Source organism: Tachyglossus aculeatus, chromosome 8 (assembly GCF_015852505.1).
Source record: "Tachyglossus aculeatus isolate mTacAcu1 chromosome 8, mTacAcu1.pri, whole genome shotgun sequence".
Lineage (NCBI taxonomy): Eukaryota > Metazoa > Chordata > Mammalia > Monotremata > Tachyglossidae > Tachyglossus > Tachyglossus aculeatus.
Genome location: NC_052073.1, coordinates 4,882,396 through 4,904,762, shown reverse-complemented (window position 1 = coordinate 4,904,762; position 22,367 = coordinate 4,882,396). Strand labels below are relative to the sequence as shown.

General features: G+C 44.1%; 1 protein-coding gene across 1 annotated transcript in view; it reads right to left on the bottom strand.

Moving 5' to 3' along the window:
• RFX7 (regulatory factor X7) overlaps positions 1–22,128 on the bottom strand; it is a 134,423-nt gene extending 112,295 nt beyond the window's left edge. Inside the window, exon 1 of the mRNA XM_038750244.1 lies at positions 21,786–22,128. Within this exon, the coding sequence (XP_038606172.1) occupies positions 21,786–21,955 (170 nt within the window). The 5' untranslated portion in view covers positions 21,956–22,128. The remainder of the gene's footprint in view (positions 1–21,785) is intronic.
• Positions 22,129–22,367: the final 239 nt, after the last annotated feature.

Sequence of the window (22,367 nt, the reverse complement as noted above, 5' to 3'; positions counted from 1 at the left end):
TTAAAACGGGGATTGTGACTGTAACCCCCAGGGGGGAAAGGGACTGTGTCCAACCCTATTGGCTTATATCCACCCCAGAGCTTAGTACAGTGCCCGGTACCTAGTAAGCGCTTAACAAATACCACATTCATTATTAGTTATTATTAGAAGGGGAGTTTGAAGGGAGAAACACACAGGAGTTAAGCTGTGTTTCCCAGGAAGTGATTTCAAGGAAATGAAAGCTATTTCTATAGAAATGATACCACTCCCTGATGCCCTTTGAAACAAGCCACAGGCTTCCTACCTGACACAGTGGCTTAAGGTACCTAAAGGAATATAATGTACAATAAATCTGTGTAAAATATGCTATGCAAAGAATGATATCCCAATAAGCTTCTAGAAAGGTGCTTATAAATACCTTAACTTTGAAAGTTGGTGTGGGGCGGTAATTCCTCCAGGAACCTGAATGAAAATTCCTGTTTTTCTGGGTTGTTCGCTAAACCTTTTCAGGTTAAGACCCATTAGATCCAAAACTTACAATCTAAGTCACAGGCTGTCAGATGCCCAACTACAGGGTTTCTGCAACAGAAACTACTTAGGGAAGACTGAGTAATGTTGAAACACCTAGCAGACAAACTGTTATAAGGCAATTTCTAAGACTACCATTTCTCAAACTACAGGCATTTTTTTTTAACAAAAGCCAACCTTTAAGTTGCACGCAGAAGTAAATGAGCAACAATAAACAGTGGACACTTAAGTTCAACATTCCCTGTGTGATTCCTGCCTTAAGAAGATGAGTTACGCTGCCAATTTAGTGGTAAAAAAGAAATCGCAAAACCTTTCTTTTCCCATCTCGCTCCAATCCACTAAATTAGTTATGACCTTCCAACCGCTCAGCGCACCAGGTTATACCAATGAAAGGTGAACAAAACATTTATCTCCCATGTGCTATGAGGCGCAGATGGAAAAAAAAGCTTTGATAAAAGCCTCAGAAATATCATAAAGTTGTTTACCTACTAGTTTGGTTTCATTCAACTGTGAAAAATCATTCAAGTTGCATTTCTTCTCTCAACAATAAGCACAGGTTGTGATGATCAGATTTCCTCCATTTGTTTTGGGAAACAGCGTTTAGACAGTTTAATTTGGTGGCGTAAATAATTTTCCGCACTATTTTGTTGTTTTGTTTTGAGAAGCCGTGTGGCCGAGTGGAAAGAGCATGGGCCTGGGAAGTCAGAGGACCTGAGTTCTGATTCCGGCTCTGCCACTTGTCTGCTGTGTGACCTTGGAGTTGCTTAGCTTCTCTGTGCCTCAGTTCCCTCATCTGTAAAATGGGGATTCAAAACCTGCTTCCCCTCCTACTTAGACTGTGAGCCCTATCGGGGACCTGTCTTGTATCTACCCCCAAATTTAATAAAGCGCTTGACACACTGTATGCACTTAAACACCACTAGTATAATTATTATTTCTACTACTATTTCTACTATTATTAACAACTGAGATAATTAAAAGGGAAAACACTATAGGGGAGAATTCGCTCCTTATGTACAGGGAAAGTGTCTGTTAACTCCATTGTACTGTAGCAATCAATCAATGGTATTTATTGAGTACTTACTGTGTGCAGAGCACTGTACTAAGCATTTGAGAGGGTAATAGTAATAATTATGGTATTTCATTCATTTCACTCATTCAATCATATTTATTGAGCGCTTACTGTGTGCAGAACACTGTACTAAGCATTGAGGTATATACAAGATAATCAGGTTGGACATCATCCCTGTCCCTCGTGGGGCTCACAGTCTCAATCGCCATCTTCCAGATGAGGTAACTGAGGCACAGAGAAGTGAAGTGACTTGCCCAAGGTTACACAGCAGGTTAAGTAGTGGAGCTGGGATTAGAACCCATGGTCTTTTGACTCCCAGGCTGCTGCTCTATCCACTGTGCCACGCTGGGAAATACATTCCCTGCCCAGGAGGTATTTACAGCCTAAAGGGAGAGACAGACATTAAAATAAATTACTGCTATGCCTGTAAGTGCTGACAGTAGTAATAATAATTATGGTATTTGTTAATAATAATAATAATAATAGCATTTATTAAGCGCTTACTATGTGCAAAGCACTGTTCTAAGTGCTGGGGAGGTTACAAGGTGATCAGGCTGTCCCACTGGGGGCTCACAGTCTTAATCCCCATTTTACAGATGAGGGAACTGAGGCGCAGAGAAGTTAAGTGACTTGCCCAAAGTCACACAGCTGACAGTTAGCGGAGCCGGGATTTGAACCCGTGACCTCTGACTCCAAAGCCCGGGCTCTTTCCAGTGAGCCAGGCTGCTTCTCGTAAGTAAGCTTCTAGTAAGTTAAGCACTTACTATTTGCCAAGCACTGTTTTAAACACTGGGGTAGATACAAGGTAATCAGGTTATTCCACATGGGGCTCACATTTTTAATCCCCATTTTACAGATGAGGTAACTGAGGCGCTGAGAAGTTAAGTGGCTTGCCCAAGGCTACGCAGCAGACACGCGGCAGAGCCGGGATTGGAACCCACGTCCTCTGTCACCCAAGTCCGGGCTCTTGCGACAAAGCCTCACTGCGTCTCTGACAGACCTTTAAAGATAATGGTAAGGAATTTCTGCCTGATGCGGAGGTGGGATGTGTAATCGATCAATCAATCGTATTTATTGAGCGCTTACTATGTGCAGAGCACTGTACTAAGCGCTTGTACTAATCACTAGAGCTTCTTGAGAAGTGGGAGATGAGGAGTGAATGTTTCCTAAAAAATGACCGGGGAAGCTTAGTACAGTACTCTGCACTCAGTAAATGCTCAATTAACACCACTGATTAATTGATTCAATGGAAAAGCAAAGGCGACTTGAAGCCATATGGATGATACCAGCATATTAAGTCCTTTCCCCCATATTATTCAAAGGGTTTTCAATACCAAAACAATGGCTATTCAACTGCCGTGCCCTCAGTGAATTCCTCTTATTTTGGACTGGCAGCTGCTTATAAATAGTCATTTTAGCCCTTTTGCTGAAGCTGGATTCAAATGTCCATTATCTTGGAGTGAGCGTTGACTGGAAGGGAGAGCCTCCATTGAAATCATCATCAATCGTATTTATTGAGCGCTTACTGTGTGCAGAGCACTGTATTAAGCACTTGGGAAGTACAAATTGGCAACATATAGAGACAGTCCCTACCCAACAGTGGGCTCACCGTCTAAAAGAACCAAGTCAACTTTTTCCACCACTAAAGCCTCATCGTTTTGGAAAAATAGGCTTCCTATTTCCTGTGCTACATTACTAGGAATTTTTTTTTTATGGTACTTGTTAAGCGCTTACTATGTGCCAGGCACTGTACTAAGCACTGGGGTAGATACAAGCAGCGTGGCTCAGTGGAAAGGGCGTGAGCTTGGGAGTCAGAGGTCATGGGTTCAAACCCCAGCTCCGCCACTTGTCAGCTGTGTGACTTTGGGCAAGTCACTTAACTTCTCTGTGCCTCAGTTACCTCATCTGTAAAATGGGGATGAAGACTGTGAGCCCCAAGTGGGACAACCTGATCACCTTGTAACCTCCCCAGCACTTAGAACAGTGCTTGGCACATAGTAAGCGCTTAATAAATGCCATTATTATTATTATACAAGCTAATCAGGTTGAACACAGTCCCTGTCCCATATGGGGCTCAGTCTTAATCCCCATTTTCCAGATGAGGTAACTGAAGCACAGAAAAGCCGAGACTGTGAGCCCATTGTTCGGTAGGGACCGTCTCTCTAGGTTGCCGACTTGTACTTCCCAAGCGCTTAGTACAGTGCTCTGCACGCAGCAAGTGCTCAATAAATACAACTGAATGAATGAAATGACTTGCCCAAGGTCACGCAGCAGACACGTGGCAGAGCCAGGGTTGTTTCACAATCAATCAATCGTATTTACTGAGAGCTTACTATGTGCAGAGCACTGTACTAAGCGCTTGGGAAGTACAAATTGGCAACATATAGAGACAGTCCCTACCCAACAGTGGGCTCACAGTCTAAAAGAGGGAGACAGAGAACAAAACCAAACATACTAACAAAATAAAATAAATAGAATAGATATGTACAAGTAAAATAAATAAATAGAGTAATAAATATGTACAGACATATATACAGGTGAGTGGAAGGTAAAGCACACTAAAATGCTTACCTTCTGTTGTTGCCCCATCTTCAACATTTCCTCCAAAACATAACTTCCCAAGAAAATCTAACCAGAAAGGGTGGAGAGGAGAGACACTCATAATAAATTTCTCATTACAACTCTGCAGCAGAATTCTCATTATGCTTTCTCTGATTTCATTGGAGTCCTGGCTATGAAGGCCCCTGAATATTTTTATGCTTCCAATCTGACGGTGAGCAAGATATCAAAAGCTCTTTCCAAAGTAGAAATTGTCCTTTACTGCTCAATCAAGTCATCCTATATACTGTCGTATGTGGTTTGGACTAGGTTTATTCTTTTATACTTGAAATACATTGGTTATTAGGGCAACAGCCACGGCTCAATTTCAGACAAAGCCTATAAACCGCAGCAATTACTCAAAAAAATAAAAATCCACATGCTTTTTGTTCACTTCATAAATCATCATCATCATCAATCGTATTTACTGAGCGCTTACTATGTGCAGAGAGCACTGTACTAAGCGCTTGGGAAGTACAAATTGGCAACATCTAGAGACAGTCCCTACCCAACAGTGGGCTCACAGTCTAAAAGGGGGGGACGGAGAACAAAACCAAACATACTAACAAAATAAAATAAATAGAATAGATATGTACAAGTAAAATAAATAAATAGAGCAATAAATATGTACAAAAATATATACATATATACAGGTGCTGTGGGGAAGGGAAGGAGGTAAGAAGGGGGGGATGGAGAGGGGGACGAGGGGGAGAGGAAGGAAGGGGCTCAGTCTGGGAAGGCCTCCTGGAGGAGGTGAGCTCTCAATAGGGCCTTGAAGGGAGGAAGAGAGCTAGCTTGGCAGATGGGCGGAGGGAGGGCATTCCAGGGCAGGGGGATGACGGAGCGGGGATTAGAACCCACATCCTCCGACTCCCAGGCTCTTCCACTAGACTGCGTTTATACTCCTTTGGGGGAAAGTGAGCCAGGATCTTTTATGAAAATCTCAACCCTGTTCAAAAACAAAGACAGTATTCATTTTAGTATTCACTGAGAAGCAGCATGGCGTAGTGGATAGATCCCAGGCTTGGGAGTCAGAAGGTCATGGGTTCTAATCCTGACTCTGCCCCGGTCTGCTGTGTGACCTTGGGCAAGTCACTTCACTTCTCTGGGCCTCAGTTCCTTCACCTGGAAAATGTGGATTGAGACTTTTGAGCTCACGTGGGACAGGGATTGGGTCCAACACGATTTGCTTGTATCCACCCCAGTGCTTAGCACAGTTCCTGGAACATAGTAAGCACTTAAATACCATAATTATTATTATTATTATTATTATTATTTTAATTCCGATTATTTCCTCAACCTTATAAAAGCACCTCGGCTGAATCACCAGCTTCAAAGTGAATTCTGTCGATTCACAGCTAGAGATCCTTAGTCCAAACTGACTCTGCCTTGCCGTTTCCCTGAATCTGGGGAAAAATCCCTGAGGTGCTAATAATTACGGTGTTTATTAAGCACTCACTGATGTGCCAAACACTCTGAGCACTGGGGTAAAGCACAAGATAATCAAACGGCCCATACTCCGTCCCACAACGGGTGTCTCAATCTAATAACAATGGTATATGTTCAGCGCTTACTATGTGCCAAGCACTGTTCTAAGCACTGGGATACATACAAGGTAATCAGGTTCCCATGTGGGGCTCACAGTCTTCATCCCCATTTTACAGATGAGGTCACTGAGGCACAGAGAAGTGAAGTGACTTGCCCAAGTCACACAGCTGACAAGAGGCGGACAGGGATTAGAACCCAAGTCCTCTGACTCCAAAGTCCGGGCTCTTTCATTCATTCATTCAATAGTATTTACTGAGCGCTTACTGTGTGCAGAGCACTGTACTAAGCGCTTGGGAAGTACAAGTTGGCAACATATAGAGACGGTCCCTATCCAACAGCAGGCTCACAGTCTAGAAGGGGGAGACAGACAACAAAACAAAACATATTAACAAAATAAAATAAATAGAATAAATATGTACAAGTAAAATAGAGTAATAAATATGTACAAACATATATACATCTATACAGGTGCTGTGGGGAAGGGAAGGAGGTAAGGCGGGGGGATGGAGGGGGGGAGGGGGAGAGGAAGGAGGGGGCTCAGTCTGGGAAGGCCTCCTGGAGGAGGTGAGCTCTCAGTAGGGCCTTGAAGGAAGGAAGAGAGCGAGCTTGGCGGATGGGCAGAGGGATTGGGGGCATTCCAGGCCAGGGGGAGGACGTGGGCCGGGGGTCGACGGCAGGACGGGCGAGAACGAGGCACAGTAAGGAGGTGAGCGGCGGCAGAGGAGCGGAGGGTGCGGGCTGGGCTGGAGAAGGACAGAAGGAAGGTGAGGTAGGAGGGGGTGAGGTGATGGACAGTCTTGAAGCCCAGGGTGAGGAGTTTCTGCCTGATGTGTAGGTTGATTGGTAGCCACTGGAGATTTCTGAGGAGGGGAGTAACATGCCCAGAGCGTTTCTGCACAAAGATGATCCGGGCAGCAGCGTGAAACATAGACTGAAGTGGGGAGAGACAGGAGGATGGGAGATCAGAGAGGAGGCTGATGCAGTCATCCAGTCGGGATAGGATGAGAGATTGAACCAGCAAGGTAGCGGTTTGGATGGAGAGGAAAGGGCGGATCTTGGCAATGTTGCGGAGGTGAGATCGGCAGGTTTTGGTGACGGCTTGGATGTGAGGGGTGAACGAGAGAGCGGAGTCGAGGATGACACCAAGGTTGCGGGCTTGTGGGACGGGAAGGATGGTAGTGCCGTCAACAGTGATGGGAAAGTCAGGGAGAAAGCAGGGTTTGGGAGGGAAGATAAGGAGTTCAGTCTTGGACATATTGAGTTTTAGATGGCAGGCAGGAATCCAGATGGATGTCTCTTGCCACTAAGCCACGCTGCTTCTGATCTAAGAGGGTGGTGCAGCAGTGTGGCCTAGTGGATAGAGCCCAGGCCTGGGGGTCAGAAGGACCTGGGTTCTCATCCTGGCTCCACCTCTTGTCTGCTGTGTGACCTTGAGTAAGTCACCTCACTTCTGGGCCTCTGTAAAATGATGAGGATGTTGCCAACTTGTACTTCCTAATAATAATAATGATGGCATTTCTTAAGCGCTTACTATGTGCAAAGCACTGTTCTAAGCGCTGGGGAGGTTACAAAGTGATCCGTTTGTCCCACAGGGGGCTCACAGTCTTAACCCCCATTTTACAGATGGGGGAACTGAGGCCCAGAGAAGTTAAGTGACTTGCCCAAAGTCACACAGGTGACAATTGGCGGAGCTGGGATTTGAACCCATGACCTCTAACTCCAAAGCCCGTGCTCTTTCCACTGAGCCACGCTACTTCTCATAAGCACTTAGTACAGTGCTCTGCACACAGTAAGCGCTCAATAAATATGTTTGATTGAATCAATCAATCAATCGCATTTATTGAGTGCTTACTGTGTGCAGAGCACTGTACTAAGTGCTTGGGAAGTACAAGATGGCAACATAATGAATTCATTGAATGAATGAAGACTCTGAGCCCCGTGTAGTACAGGGACTGGGTCCAATCTTCTAGACTGTGAACGGGTAGGGATTGTCTCTGTTGCCAAATTGTAATTTCCAAGTGCTTAGTACAGTGCCCTGCACACAGAAAGTGCTCAATAAATATAACTGAATGAATGAATTAGCTTGCATCTACCCCAGCACTTAGTAATAATAATAATAATAATAATAATGGTATTTATTAAGCGCTTACTATGTGCAAAGCACTGTTCTAAGCACTGGGGAGGCTACAAGGTGATAAGGTTGTCCCACGTGGGGCTCACAGTCTTAATCTCCATTTTACAGAGGAGGGAGCTGAGGCACAGAGAAGTGAAGTGACTTGCCCAAAGTCACCCAGCTGACAATTGGCAGAGCCGGGATTTGAACCCATGACCTCTGACTCCAAAGCCCGTACCCTTCCCACTGAGCCACGCTGCTTCTCATTGTACAGTGACTACCACATAGTAAGAACTTAACAAATATATATAAAAAGTAGTTATTTTATCCCCTCCGTAAAGATGAGGAAAGGGAGGCCCAGACAGGTTGAGTGACTTGCCCAAGGTCTCACCACAGATCAGTGGCAACTCTTGGATTAGAACCCAGGTCTCTCGACTCTGCGGCCCATTCTCTTTTCACTGGGTCAACGATGAGGTTCTTAATAATAATAATAATAACAACAATAATAATAATTGGCATTTGTTAAGCACTTACTATGTGCAAAGCACTGGTCTAAGCGCTGGGGAGGATACAGGGTGATCATCATCATCAACTGTATTTATTGAGCGCTTACTATGTGCAAAGCACTGTACTAAGCGCTTGGAAAGTACAAATTGGCAACATATACAGTCCCTACCCAACAGTGGGCTCACAGTCTAAAAGGGGGAGACAGAGAACAAAACCAAACATACTAACAAAATAAAATAAATAGGATAGATATGTACAAGTAAAATAAAAAAATAAATAGAGTAATAGATCAGGTTGTCCCATGTGGGGCTCACAGTCTTAATCCCCATTTTACCGATGAGGTCACTGAGGCCCAGAGAAGTTAAATGACTTGCCCAAGATCACACAGCAGACATGTGGTGGAGTCGGGATTCGAACCCATGACCTCTGACTCCAAAGCCCGGGCTCTTTCCACTGAGCCACGCTGCTTCTCTTCCCTGGCTGAGTACCAGAAAGGATCATTAGTCTTCTCCTACCAACAATAAATAATGGCAAATATCACCTACCAAGGTCAAAATCTTACCTCCACCGAGAAGGTGATCGAATCACTTCCCCCTTCTCCACCGAGAAGCAGCGTGGCCTAGTGGAAAGAGCACGGGTCGGAAGCCCTGGGTTCTAATCTCGACTCCACCACTTGCCTGCTGGGTGACCTTGGGCAAGTCACTCAGTTTCTCTGTGCCTTAGTTCCCTCATCTGGAAAATGGAGATTAAGACTGTGAGCCCCATGTGGGACAGGGACCGCGTCCAACCGGATTATCTTCATCTAGCCCAGTGCTTAGAACAGTGCCTGGCACCTAGTAAGCGCTTAACAAATACCATCAAGCAAACACCCAAAATCGGCACTTGCTGCTTTTCCTAGTCTCAAAGGGTTTTGCAGTCAATCAATGAAAGGCCTTTATTGAGCAATTACTATTAGAGAGGCAGCGTGGCTCAGTGGGAAAGAGCACAGGCTTTGGAGTCAGAGGTCACGGGTTCAAATCCCGGCTCCGCCGACTGTCAGCTATGTGACTTTGGGCAAGTCTCTGGGCCTCAGTTCCCTCATCTGTAAAACGAGGACTAAGACTGTGAGCCCCCCCGTGGGACAACCTTATCACCCTGTAACCTCCCCAGCGCTTAGAACAGTGCTTTGCACATAGTAAGCGCTTAATAAATGCCATCACTATTATTATTATTATCAATCAATCGTATTTGAGCACTGACTGCGGGCAGAGCACTATACTAAGCGATTGGGAGAGTACCACACAACAATAAAACACAAATCCTGCCCACAATGTGCTTACAGTCTAGAGGGCTATGTGCAGAGCACTGTATCTATAATTCTATCATCATCATCAATCGTATTTATTGAGCGCTTACTATGTGCAGAGCACTGTACTAAGCACTTGGGAAGTACAAATTGGCAACATATAGAGACAGTCCCTACCCAACAGTGGGCTCACAGTCTAAAAGTGGGCTCACAGTCTAAAAATAATGATGATGACATTTACTAAGCGCTTACAATGTGCAAAGCACTGTTCTAAGCGCTGGGGTGGTTACAAGGTGATCAGGTTGTCCCACGGGGGGCTCACAGTCTTAATCCCCATTTTACAGATGAGGTAACTGAGGCACAGAGAAGATAAGTGACTTGCCCAAAGTCACACAGCTGACAACCGGCAGAGCTGGGATTTGAACCCATGACCTCTGACTCCAAAGCCTGTGCTCTTTCCACCGAGCCACACTTTATCTATTTTGATGCTATTGATGCCTGTCTACTTATTTTTTTTTGTTGTTGTCTGTCTCCCCCTTCTAGACTGTGAGCCCGTTGTTGGGTAGGAACCGTCTCTATCTGTTGCCGAATTGTACTTTTCAAGCAATTAGTTCAGTGCTCTGCCCACAGTAAGCGCTCAATAAATACAACAACGAATAAATGAAATTCATTCAATTGTATTTAATGGGTGCTTACTGTGGGCAGGGGACTGTGCTAAGCATTTGGGAGAGTAAAATACAACAATAAGGACATATTTCCTGCCCACAATGAGCTGAAAGTCTAGAGGAGAGAGGAGCTTACAATACAGAGCCACACACACTCTGACTCTGCTAATTTACACTAGCAGTTCTTGTATCACAGGACTGAGGGAAAAATGAGCCATTTTAACCCAGAACTCTAGACAGTAATTAACTTTTTCTTTTTTTATGGTATTTATTAAGTGCTTAAAAGTGGCAGGCACTGTGCTAAGCGCTGGGGTAGACATAAACTAATCAGGATGGGTACAGTCCATGTCCCGCATGAGGCTCACAGTTTTAATCCCCATTTTACAGTCAAGGTAACTGAGGCACAGAGATATTAAGTGACTTGGTCAAGGTCCCAAAGCAGTCAGCCAGTCAATCAATCGTATTTATAGATCACTTGCTGTGTGATCACCTGTATATATGTATATATGTTTGTACATATTTCTCTATTTATTTATTTATTTATCTTACTTGTACATATCTATTCTACTTATTTTATTTTGTTAGTACGGTTGGTTTTGTTCTTTGTCTCCCCCTTCTAGACTGTGAGCCCACTGTTGGGTAGGGACTGTCTCCATGTGTTGCCGACTTGTACTTCCCAAGCGCTTAGTACAGTGCTCTGCACACAGTAAGTGCTCAATAAATACGATTGACTGATTGACTGATTGATTGTGCAGAGCACTGCAGAAAGAGCTTGGGAGAGTACAATATAACGACACATTCCCTGCCCACAACAAGCTTACGGTTTAGAGGGGGAGACAGATATTAATATAAATAAAATTACAGAAGACAAATGGCAGAACTGAGATTGAAACCCAGGACCTCTGACTCCCAAACCCATGCTCTATCCACTAGATCATGCAACTCTTTGCGGGAAGGGAACATGTCTCCCAACTCAGTGGTGTTATACTTTCCCAAGCGCTTAATACAGTGCTCGGAACACAGTAAGCACTCCAAAAAAATTGATTTCCCCTCCCCACGCTTCCTCTTAATTATTTCCCCTTCCTTTTATACCTTCATTCTCCTATCTCTTACGGAACCCCAAGTGTTACAAGCCCCAATTCCGACACACGGTCACTACAGCTACCTCGGGTTTCATCTCCGGGATCAAGGCAGCCAAAAATGACTTTCCTTCAGGGAAACTTCTTCCTACTTCCTTCCTCTTTTATTTTTTTTTTCTTTAAATATCTATTCTATTTTATTTTGTTAGTATGTTTGGTTTTGTTCTCTGTCTCCCCCTTTTAGACTGTGAGCCCACTGTTGGGTAGGGACTGTCTTTATATGTTGCCAACTTGGACTTCCCAAGCGCTTAGTACAGTGCTCTGCACACAGTAAGCGCTCAATCAATAATCAATTGATTGATTGATTTAAATCTACCCACCGTCTACTGTTCTGCTCTTTCGATGCCTCAAAACACGTCTAATATACACTATACGGTTGTACAGTCATTCAATTCAGTCAATTCAGTCAACTGTATTTACTGAGCGCTTACTGGATGCAGAACACTGTACAAAGAGCTTGGGAGAGTACGATATTACAATAAACAGACCCCATTCATTTATTCAATTATATTTATCGAGCGCGTACTTTGTACAGATCATTGCGGTAAGCGCTTGGGAGAGTACAATATAACAGACAATTTCTGCCCACAGTGAGCTCAAGTCTAGAGGAGGAGACAGACATCATTATAAATAGACAAATAAATTAGAGATATATACCTGCCCACAACGAGCTTACAGTCTAGATGCCAATCGGGGATATGGCTAAAGTGGAGGGGGGCCTCTTGATTTCCCGAGTTTCACCGGCTCCATTTCTGGAGAGGCAGAGCTTATTACTGTCTACCCCAGTACTCAGTACAGTGTCCGGCCCAGAGTAAGCACTTAAAAACCATACAAAAAGAAGGTCTACCCTTTAAAAAAAAAAAGCCATTCTGAAATACCTGGAAATCTGTATTGCCTGGAACTCTATCAATCTGGAATAACAATAAGAATAATTGTTGGATATATTAGGCACTTACCGTGCACTGAAGTAGACACAAGTTCATCGGAACTAGCATCGCCCCTCCCTGCAACCCCCCATGAGGCTCACAGTGCAAGTGGGAGAACATCTGTTTAATGCCCATTTTACACATAAGGAAACTGAGGCCCAGAGAAGTTAAGTGACCCACCCTAGGTCACCCAGCAGACAAGTGGTGGCACCGGGTTTGGAACCCAGGTCCTCTGACACTTAGGCCCATTTGCTTTCCACTAGGTCACACTCTTTCTCTAGTTCCTCCAGCAACTACAGAGTTCCTTATTTAATGCAAAAGACCCACTACGTTTGAATGTTCATTTTATTAAAAATAGAAAAAAAGTTATTTTATTAAAATGTCAAACTCCAGATTTATTTTTTGATTGAAGACCTAGACCATATTGAATGCAGTTAATTATTTTAATCACATTGCTGCAAACACTCCTTACACTTAAAGGCTGCATATTGGGTGTTCAATCACCTGATATATTTTTTCATGAATGTATTTCAAGTCCCTTCAATCGCTTGCAGTTGTTTTCTCAAGTGACTTTGGTCCAGGTGTTTTAAAATCTTGGTCGGAAATTCAATTTCTATGTTAAAAGAGAATGTTTCCCCACACAAACAACGATTTTTTTCCACAGAAAAGCAAACAATTCGGCAATAACCCTTAACTCTCTCCCTTGCAAAAAGCCGAAAAACCTGCAAAGACGCATCGGCGAGGAAGAACGTTAAGAACCAAATTTTCCTTCAGCCTTGCAAGCCAGAGTGCGCTTCCCATTCCAAAAAGGAATAGTGAGTCTTTAAAAATAAATGAGGAAAGACACTCCTCCAAACACACAGATGAGATCTTGCCTCATTTAAGCGTTGCTGGCGTTCTCCGCGTCTTAGTTCCGAAGGGCGATGAGGAATCCCAAGCTTCTCAAGGCCGGGCGTGCCTCTAAAATACTCATTTTCGACTACCTGTGGCCTGTTCCTCAGTGTGACAATTCCGCCTTTTGACCTCCCAACAACTCCAAGAGAGAAGCATTCAGTTCTGGGACACAATGAATGCCTGCCGTGAAGATAGGGGAGAAAGTCATCAACCGCAAGATCCCGGTCAAGTCCAAGAGCCCAGGACTGAGAAGGCTTCGCTTTCCACCCTGCCAATGTGCCATAAAAACAGCTCTGGCAACCAAGATAACAACTAGAAGAAAATCCTTTAATACCCTGGTGCTGAACTGACAACTGAAACCAAATCATCTGATCTGACTGGAATTACAGAGAATTCTGCAATTAGGGGAAAAGGGAGGAATGACCTCCGAACACCGGATTTATTTGGAGCAAGAAAGTTTCCGCGGACCGCATCTTCTTGGATTACGAGAAGGCTACTCCACACAGGATCCCCTAGAGATCCAGGCTTCAAATTCAAAGTTGATGCTCCTGATGGTGTGACTTTAATAGTAGTAGTAATAGCATGGATGAAGTGCTTACTGGGTTCAAAGCACTGTGATAAACGCTTAGTACACTGCTCTGCAACAGTAAGCGTTCAATAAATATGACTGAATGAACTGAACGAATGCTAAGCCCCGGGAGAAAATACGCAGTTGGGGATTAGACGTAATAATAATGGTAATGAGAATTATGGTGTTTGTTAAGTGCTTTCTATGCACCAAGCACTGGGCTGGATATAAGGTAATCAAGTTGGACACAGTCCCTGTCCCACATGGAGCTCACAGCCTTAATCCCCATTTTACAGATGAGGGAACTGAGGCCCAGAGAAGTGAGGCGACTGGCCCAAGATCACACAGCAGACGGAGCAGAGCCGGGATTAGAACCCAGGTCCTTCTGATTCCCAGGCCCATGCTCTACCCACTAGTTTGTGATGCTTCACTGAGCGCTTCCTATGTGCCATGCACTGCTCTAAGCACTGAGGAAGGTACAAGTTCATCACACTGGACACAGCCCCTACCCCACATGGGGCTCACACTCTTAACCCTCATTTTACAGAGAAGTGAAGTGACTTGCCTGAAGTCATAGAGCAAACATGTGGCGAAGCCGGAATTAGAACCCAGGTCCTTCTGACCCCCAGGCCTGTGCTCAATTCAATTGTATTTATTGAGCGCTTACTGTGTGCAGAGCGCTGGACTAAGCGCTTGGGAAGTACAAGTCGGCAACACATAGAGATGGTCCCTACCCAACAATGGGCTCACAGTCTAGAAGGAAGAGACAGACTAGCTACTAAGCCATACACCATCAGGAGCATCAACTTTGAATTTGAAGACTGGATCTCTAGGGGATCCCGTGTGGAGTAGCCTCCTCGTAATCCAAGAAGATGTGGTCCTCGGAAATTTTGCCGAACTTCTCCTGGTCCCTGTCCCCTTGTCTGGGTACGGAAGAGAGAAGGTGTCTCCAAATCTCAGCCCTCGCCCACATGTTTGAGCTGGGCCACGAAAAAGCCTCTTCCACACTTTACACTCAATGGGATCGTTAAATGCTTTTTCCCTGCATGAGGGAATTAGAAACCAGTATTTGGTTTGTGGGTCTCTTTGGTTATTTCTTCTGTCAAACAGGGTGGTGGTTCCTTACCTACCTAATTCAAAGACTTTTTCTAAACAATAATTGGGTCCTCATCTACTCTACAAATGTAAAATGCTACATAAGATCAAATCTCCTCTTCCAAATTCATAATAACCTAATCTTGAGGAAATCCCGAGCAGGGAACGTGGCTGCTAATTCTGTTGAATTCTCCCAAGCACTTAGTAGAGTGCTCTGCACATCATCGTCATCATCAATCGTATTTATTGAGCGCTTACTATGTGCAAAGCACTGTACTAAGCGCTTGGGAAGTACAAATTGGCAACATATAGAGACAGTCCCTACCCAACAGTGGGCTCACAACCATTGACTGATTGACTTATTAGAGCTAGAACTGGACAGAGGGTTTTCTGCATTAAAAACTGTTAATACTCATGAACTCTCCCCTCTCTTGAAGCCTTGGAAACTCAGCTCTGCAAGACTGCATAATAATAATAATAGTATCTGGTATTTGTTAAGTGCTTAATATGTGCCAGGCACTGCTCTAAGCGCTGGGGTGGATCGGGTTGGACACGGTCCCTGTCACACAAGGGGCTCACAGTTTCAATCACCATTTTACAGATGAGGTAACTGAGGCACAGGGAAGTGACTCACCCAAAGTCACACGGCAGACAAATGACAGAGCCAGCATTAGAACCCATGACCTTTTGAGTCCCAGGCCCATGATCTATCTACTCTATCCACTATATCATGCTGCTTCTCTAATAATTATTACAATCGCTATTGCTATTCTCATGCCATTTATTCTACACTAACTACATGCTAACTGGATACAAGGTTGCCAGACTGGACCTGATCCAATCTTATTCCCATTTTCCCGATGAAGACTGCTTAAGTGCCTTGCCCAGAACTGGAAGGAGAAATCCAGTCTCCTGACTCTCCGGGTCACGCTCTTCCCACTAGGATGTGGTGATGTAAAGCCACAAAAATCACCACTGGATTCAAACTCACATGACACGTTCTGCGGAACACTATGCCCTGGACTTTACACCCCCTCCAAAACATCGGCGAATCCAGGTCTATATATGAACCTCCTCAGGCCGCGATCCTACGGTACACAAGCCAACTACTACATATTCCCCGTTCTTCCCCAGTGTGTGTGTTCACTCTGCATTTTGGATAGGATGCTGCTGGGAATTAGGGAACGTTCTCATGACAACAGGCAGCTCTCTGGATAGAACGGGATTTGATGTCAGAAGGAAGGCGTGGCCTCAGTCAAACCACATCTGTCGTAAGGTGAGTTTTCCTTAAGCCGGAATTCATCAAAGACATAGCCCATCGTGGTCAAGGAGTGAGCATATTACGTTTTGGATAAAGATGTCAAAGACCCAAGAACACAGATCCAACACGCATTTCTAAAATATTAAATTGTAGTACGGGTTACTGAGCTGGCTGAGGTAAACTTCCCTTGGTTTCACTGTCTGGGCAAAAAAGCTATTAAAGCTTATATGAATCTGAGACTAGCCAAATTCAGTCCTAATGGCCACAAAATATGGGAAGCCTTCCTAACCTGCCCAAACTAACACTAAGCGGAAAACCTAAGCAATGCGAAGGACGTGTTCTTTCAAGTCCAAATTTATAATCCATCATCTAGAAAGGCAGCCTAATAATCCAGGCCCTCGCATCAGAATTGGAAGAAAATGTCCAAATCTGAGAAAGACATATATGCAACGCAGATTAAAAGTGTTCCTCGCCGAACGGATCGAAAACCAAACCTGTACACCTAAACGATATGCCAAACAACTGATTTTCTACATTGGAGAAATTTTTTTCAGATTGATTTTCCTAAAAGGCAGATCCCTGTTAATTTAGAGTCTTCTATAGGGAGGCAAGTGTGCTTTCAACTTTAAATACCAGCACTTTACTCCTTCACTGGACTTTAAAGACATATTGGATGTTTGCAATTATAATAGACCTCCTTCTTTTGTCAAATGGCATTTTAATTTAATAAACAGAATAAATTATCTCCAAGCTATGATCATGAATAACTCATTGTCCATTACAGGCCTACATCACATACTATATTTATATTTGGCCAGGGCAAGGACAAGCTCAGACTTGTTTGTGATCCGCAAGTGCAGTGTTTTATTAGCTACTATATTCTACCCTACTGTTTTCCTTGACAGTCCATTTGCAAACCAGAAACTGCAATTGCGTTTTCAATTAACTTCGGCTGGGAATCAAAACAAAAACAGGTAAGACTATCACAAGGTATCTCAAGCCTGCTGCATCTTTTGGAAACTGTCAGAGGAGCTTAAAGGATGTCTCGAAAGGACGAATAAAACCGTATTCTCACCTCAAAAACCGGGAGCTGGATGACCATACTGCTTTAAATTTATCAATTTTACAAACACAGATTGGCCACTTCACTCTCTGGGCAACACATCTACTTCAGAAAACAGTACGTCAGAGAAAGACACATGGGGATGATGGGGTGCCTTTTTATATGTGCTTTTTTTCATTCATTCAATCGTATCTATTGAGTGTCCACAACCATCCTCATTTCCTGATGAATAATGGAAATCAAAGCTCTGCAAAAAGATGGCAGCAATTATTAAATAGACCCAAAGCAGATACTGTTGCATGTTCTACAACTGCAAACGCTGCATGAAGGAGGAAGTGTTTTTCCTAATAAGATTTCTAGTGGTGCATAACCCAAATAAATCGATATTAGTAAATATCACGTTGTTTTTAAAATACAGAATCTCTATTTAAACAATATGGGATCAGTGAGATTTTTTTTTCCTCACCCGTTAAATTTTCAAGGAAAGGGCTGAGAATGGATTGATAATGTTGAGAAGATTTACATATGTCAAAGCTGGTTTGACAGTTCTCAGCTGCAACGGTCATGAGAATATGAAGGGTCAAAGAGATGGAAAAGTGAACAATTTACGTGCTTGAAAAAAAACATTTCTATCACCGTTGTTGAAATCCCAGTTGGTTTCAAAGACCTTATATTGAGCTGCACATTACTGATACAGAGGTTTGAATTATCACTTTCATGAGAAACTGAAGGTTTCTTTCAACTTTGGTTAAAAATGACCCCCCAAAATGTAAATTATAACCTGCTTTTTAAAATTCCCTTTAAGAGCTTAAAGGAGAGGGTATTAGTAGCCATTTTGTCTTCAATTTAGGACATGATACACAATCTGAACATAATGAAAACAGGAGTGGGTAATTCTAGTTGATGATAATTTGAATGCTAATTTCCATCATCGTGTTTACAGAGAAAAAACGTTAAATGCTTTGGCTCCGGTACAACCTTAATGCAGAACAAAACCCAGTAAATTCAGCATCCCTTTCCCTTTAAATTACATCATGTGTTTTGGTTTGTGTTTTTTTTAAGCCCAGGATGAGGTAAGAGAAAAAATGTGCATTGATATTCTAACACCCCAATTGCAGGTAGATCGTCTCAAAATATTATTGCCTCACATGATCCAGTAGGTTTCTTTGTTAAATACAGACACATCTTAAAAATCTGCATTGCAAGTAAAATATACAACTGCCAGCTCTGGTGTGAAACTACAGACACTGCACTGACCTATTTCAAATTATGTATCATCACAACATGGACACATGCCAGAAAAATATGAAAATTACTATACACCACCAATACCAATTTTGCTTAAAAACCTGGCCAATGTAATCACTGCTTTAAATTTGAAGTGTCTAACTGTATGCGGTGCCTGGATTATTTTTTGATAATTGTGGTGTTTAAAATGCAGATTAAAAATAAGATATATGGATACATTTATATTAAATAAAGGCTCGCAAAATACTTCATTGTCAAAAGTCAAGGAGATTTTTGCTCTGCAGAAGTATCTGATTTCAGCTCATTTCTCTCTCTTAAAGGCTGCACCCGATTTTGAAGCATATTGGGCTTTTTATTCATTTCCTTTTGGAAAACAGAAGAACTATACTGAAGATGGGATTTGGGGGTAAAGGCTCTTACACGGCGATATGATCGTGTTCAAGGCTCACTGCCCTAACCAAATTATAATCCCACGAAAATGGGGGTTTTCAATGGAAATCTTGATACCTTTCATCACGATTTATGGATACATATATATTAAATAAAGGCTCGCAAAATACTTCATTGTCAAAAGTCAAGGAGATTTTTGCTCTGCAGAAGTATCTGATTTCAGCTCATTTCTCTCTCTCAAAGGCTGCACCCGATTTTGAAGCATATTGGGCTTTTTATTCATTTCATTTTTGAAAACAGATGAACTATACTGAAGATGGGATTTGGGGGTAAAGGCTCTTACACGGCGATATGATCGTGTTCAAGGCTCACTGCCCTAACCAAATTATAATCCCACGAAAATAGGGGTTTTCAATGGAAATCTTGATACCTTTCATCACGAATGATATCAGATTCTCCCCATTACACTCTTTAATGATGCGAGGTTCCCTGATCCTATCATTCTACTTTTTTAAAAAAATGGATCATTTAGCGCTAAACATTTTACAGACCACCACCATGAACCTGATTTCCCGACACCCTAAATCATAATCCCCCAACCTCTGCCTAGCAATCCTCATTTTAAATCGTACACCATCTGATGGTGTGCTTTTTCTCTTTCGATTAAAGAAGTACAATCTGCATTTTAAATCGTACACCATCTGATGGTGTGCTTTTTCTCTTTCCATTAAAGAAGTACTTCCCTTCTGGGTGAATGCATCAGTCAAAATCCAATTCTGTATTTCGGTCAAGTCGTCTTTTTTTCACAGGAAATGCATGAGAATGAACTCTCCTCCCATCTCCCCCTCCCTCTCCCTTCATCCCAGCCTTCTTGGAAGGATTACATTCTTGGAATAAACGGTGCAAAAACATCCAGGAGCAGCAGCTAATCCCTGGACAAGGGGGGGAAATGAGGGGGTGGCAACACACCAGGTTTCTGTGCTGCATATTTAATATCGGTGGGCACGGTGCTCGGTTGGCTGAAAATTCACAATACACTTCTTCCTCCCTCTTTCTGTGTGACTGCAAAAAGGAGTAAACACATTTCGCTCTCCCCACCCCCACGCCGAGCTACATGCTACCATCATGCGATCCAACTTCTTTTTCAACCAGCTCCCTCTCCCAGGCACCGAGCTGAAGAAACAAGTTATTTCCTAGTTTTTGGCGTGTTTATCTGCAGTCGCTTCAAGTCCTTTTTTTTGTCATTTATGGGGGTGAGGGGAGATTTACAGATTTAAGGCACGCAGACACACACATTCACAAATTTAAGGCATACACACACAGATTTAAGGCACACACACACACAGATTTAAAGCACAAACACATTTAAAGAGACAAGGCACACACACATTTACAGGGACAAGGCACACACACATTTACAGAGACAGGGCGCACACACATTTACAGATACAAGGCACACACACAATTGCAGATACAGGGCACACACACATTTGCAGATACAAGGCACACACACATTTACAGATACAAGGCATACACATTTACAGATACAAGGCACACACACATTTGCAGATACAGATACAAGGCACACACACATTTGCAGATTTAAGGCACACACACACTTACAGATACATGGCACACATACATTTACAGATACAAGGCACACACACATTTGCAGATTTAAGGCAACACACATTTGCAGATACAAGGCACACACACATTTGCAGATACAAGGCACACACACATTTACAGATACAGGCAAACACACGTTTACAGATACAGGCACACACACGTTTACAGATACAGGCACACACACGTTTACAGATACAGGCACACACACGTTTACAGATACAGGCACACACACGTTTACAGATACAAGGCACACACACACTCACGGATACAAGGCACACACACACTCTTACGGATCCAAGGCTCACACACATTTGCAATCAATCAATCGTATTTATTGAGCGCTTACTGTGTGCAGCGCACTGTACTAAGCGCTTGGGAAGTAGAAGTTGGCAGCATATAGAGGCAGTCCCTACCCAACAGTGGGCTCCCAGTCTATACAAGGCACACACACATTCACAGATACAAGGCTCACACACATTTGCAGATACAAGGCACACACACTTACAGATAGAAGGCACACACACACAGATAGAAGGCACACACAGATAGAAGGCACACACACATTTGCAGATAGAAGGCATACACACATTTGAAGATAGAAAGCATACACACACATTTGCAGATAGAAGGCATACACACACATTTGCAGATAGAAGGCACACACACATTTGCAGATAGAAGGCATACACACACATTTGCACATAGAAGGCACACACACATTTGCAGATAGAAGGCATACACACACATTTGCACATAGAAGGCACACACACATTTACAGATAGAAGGCATACACACATTTGCAGATAGAAGGCACACACACATTTGCAGATAGAAGGCATACACACACATTTGCACATAGAAGGCACACACACATTTACAGATAGAAGGCATACACACATTTGCAGATAGAAGGCATACACACATTTGCAGATAGAAGGCATACACACACTTGCAGATAGAAGGCACACACACACACTTGCAAATTTAAGGCACACACATTTGCAGATTTAAGGCACACACCCACCCACCCACCCACAGATTTAAGGCACACACAGACACACCCACCCACCTACAGATTCAAGGCACACACAGACACATCTCCAAAGGCCCTGTAAGCCCTCGGTCTCTGCAAACTCCCCTGCTGCAGAAATGTGGCCGGGGTTGCATCCTTCCCTGTCCCTCTCTCCGCACATATGTCCACCTCTCCTTATCTAGCGATGCATATTCTGCAATCTGCATGCATACGCACGGCTCCCGCAGGGCAAGGCTCGTCTTACCAGATGGATTTCTTGATCTTGTGTTGCAGCGCGCTGGCGTCGGTGGCGGGCAGGCCCGGCAGCAGAGTTGGCAGGGGCCCCCCCGGGCTCAGGGGCAGCAGCTGCTGCTGCTGCTGCTGCTGCTGCTGCTGCTGGTGGGCATCGGGCTGGGGGGGTTGCTCCTCTGCCATCGCTGCAGGAGGAGGAGGAGGAGGAGGAGGAGGAAGGGGGCAGGCTGCACTAGGCCTCGAGCCCCGAGCTCGAGTGAGTGGGGTTGCCCCGCTGGTCGGGGACCATGGTGGGTGCTCCTCCCCGGGGGCTTGGCATGGGGGCCCCCCCTCGGCCTCCCCCCCAACCGGCTGCAGATCGGGGAGGCCACCGGAAAAAAACGGGGGGCCCGGCTTCGCCCCCTCTCCTCTTCCTCCTCCTCCTCCTCCTCCTCCTCCCTGTCGCCTTCTTCTTCTCCACCGCCGCCGCCGCCGCTGCAGCCCCGAGCTGGGCTCGGCCCGGCTCCGCTCCCCGGCCACGTTCGGCCACGTTCGGCTCCGCTCGGCGACGTTCGGCTCCGCTCGGGGGCGCTCGGCTCCGTTATTCGGCTCCGCT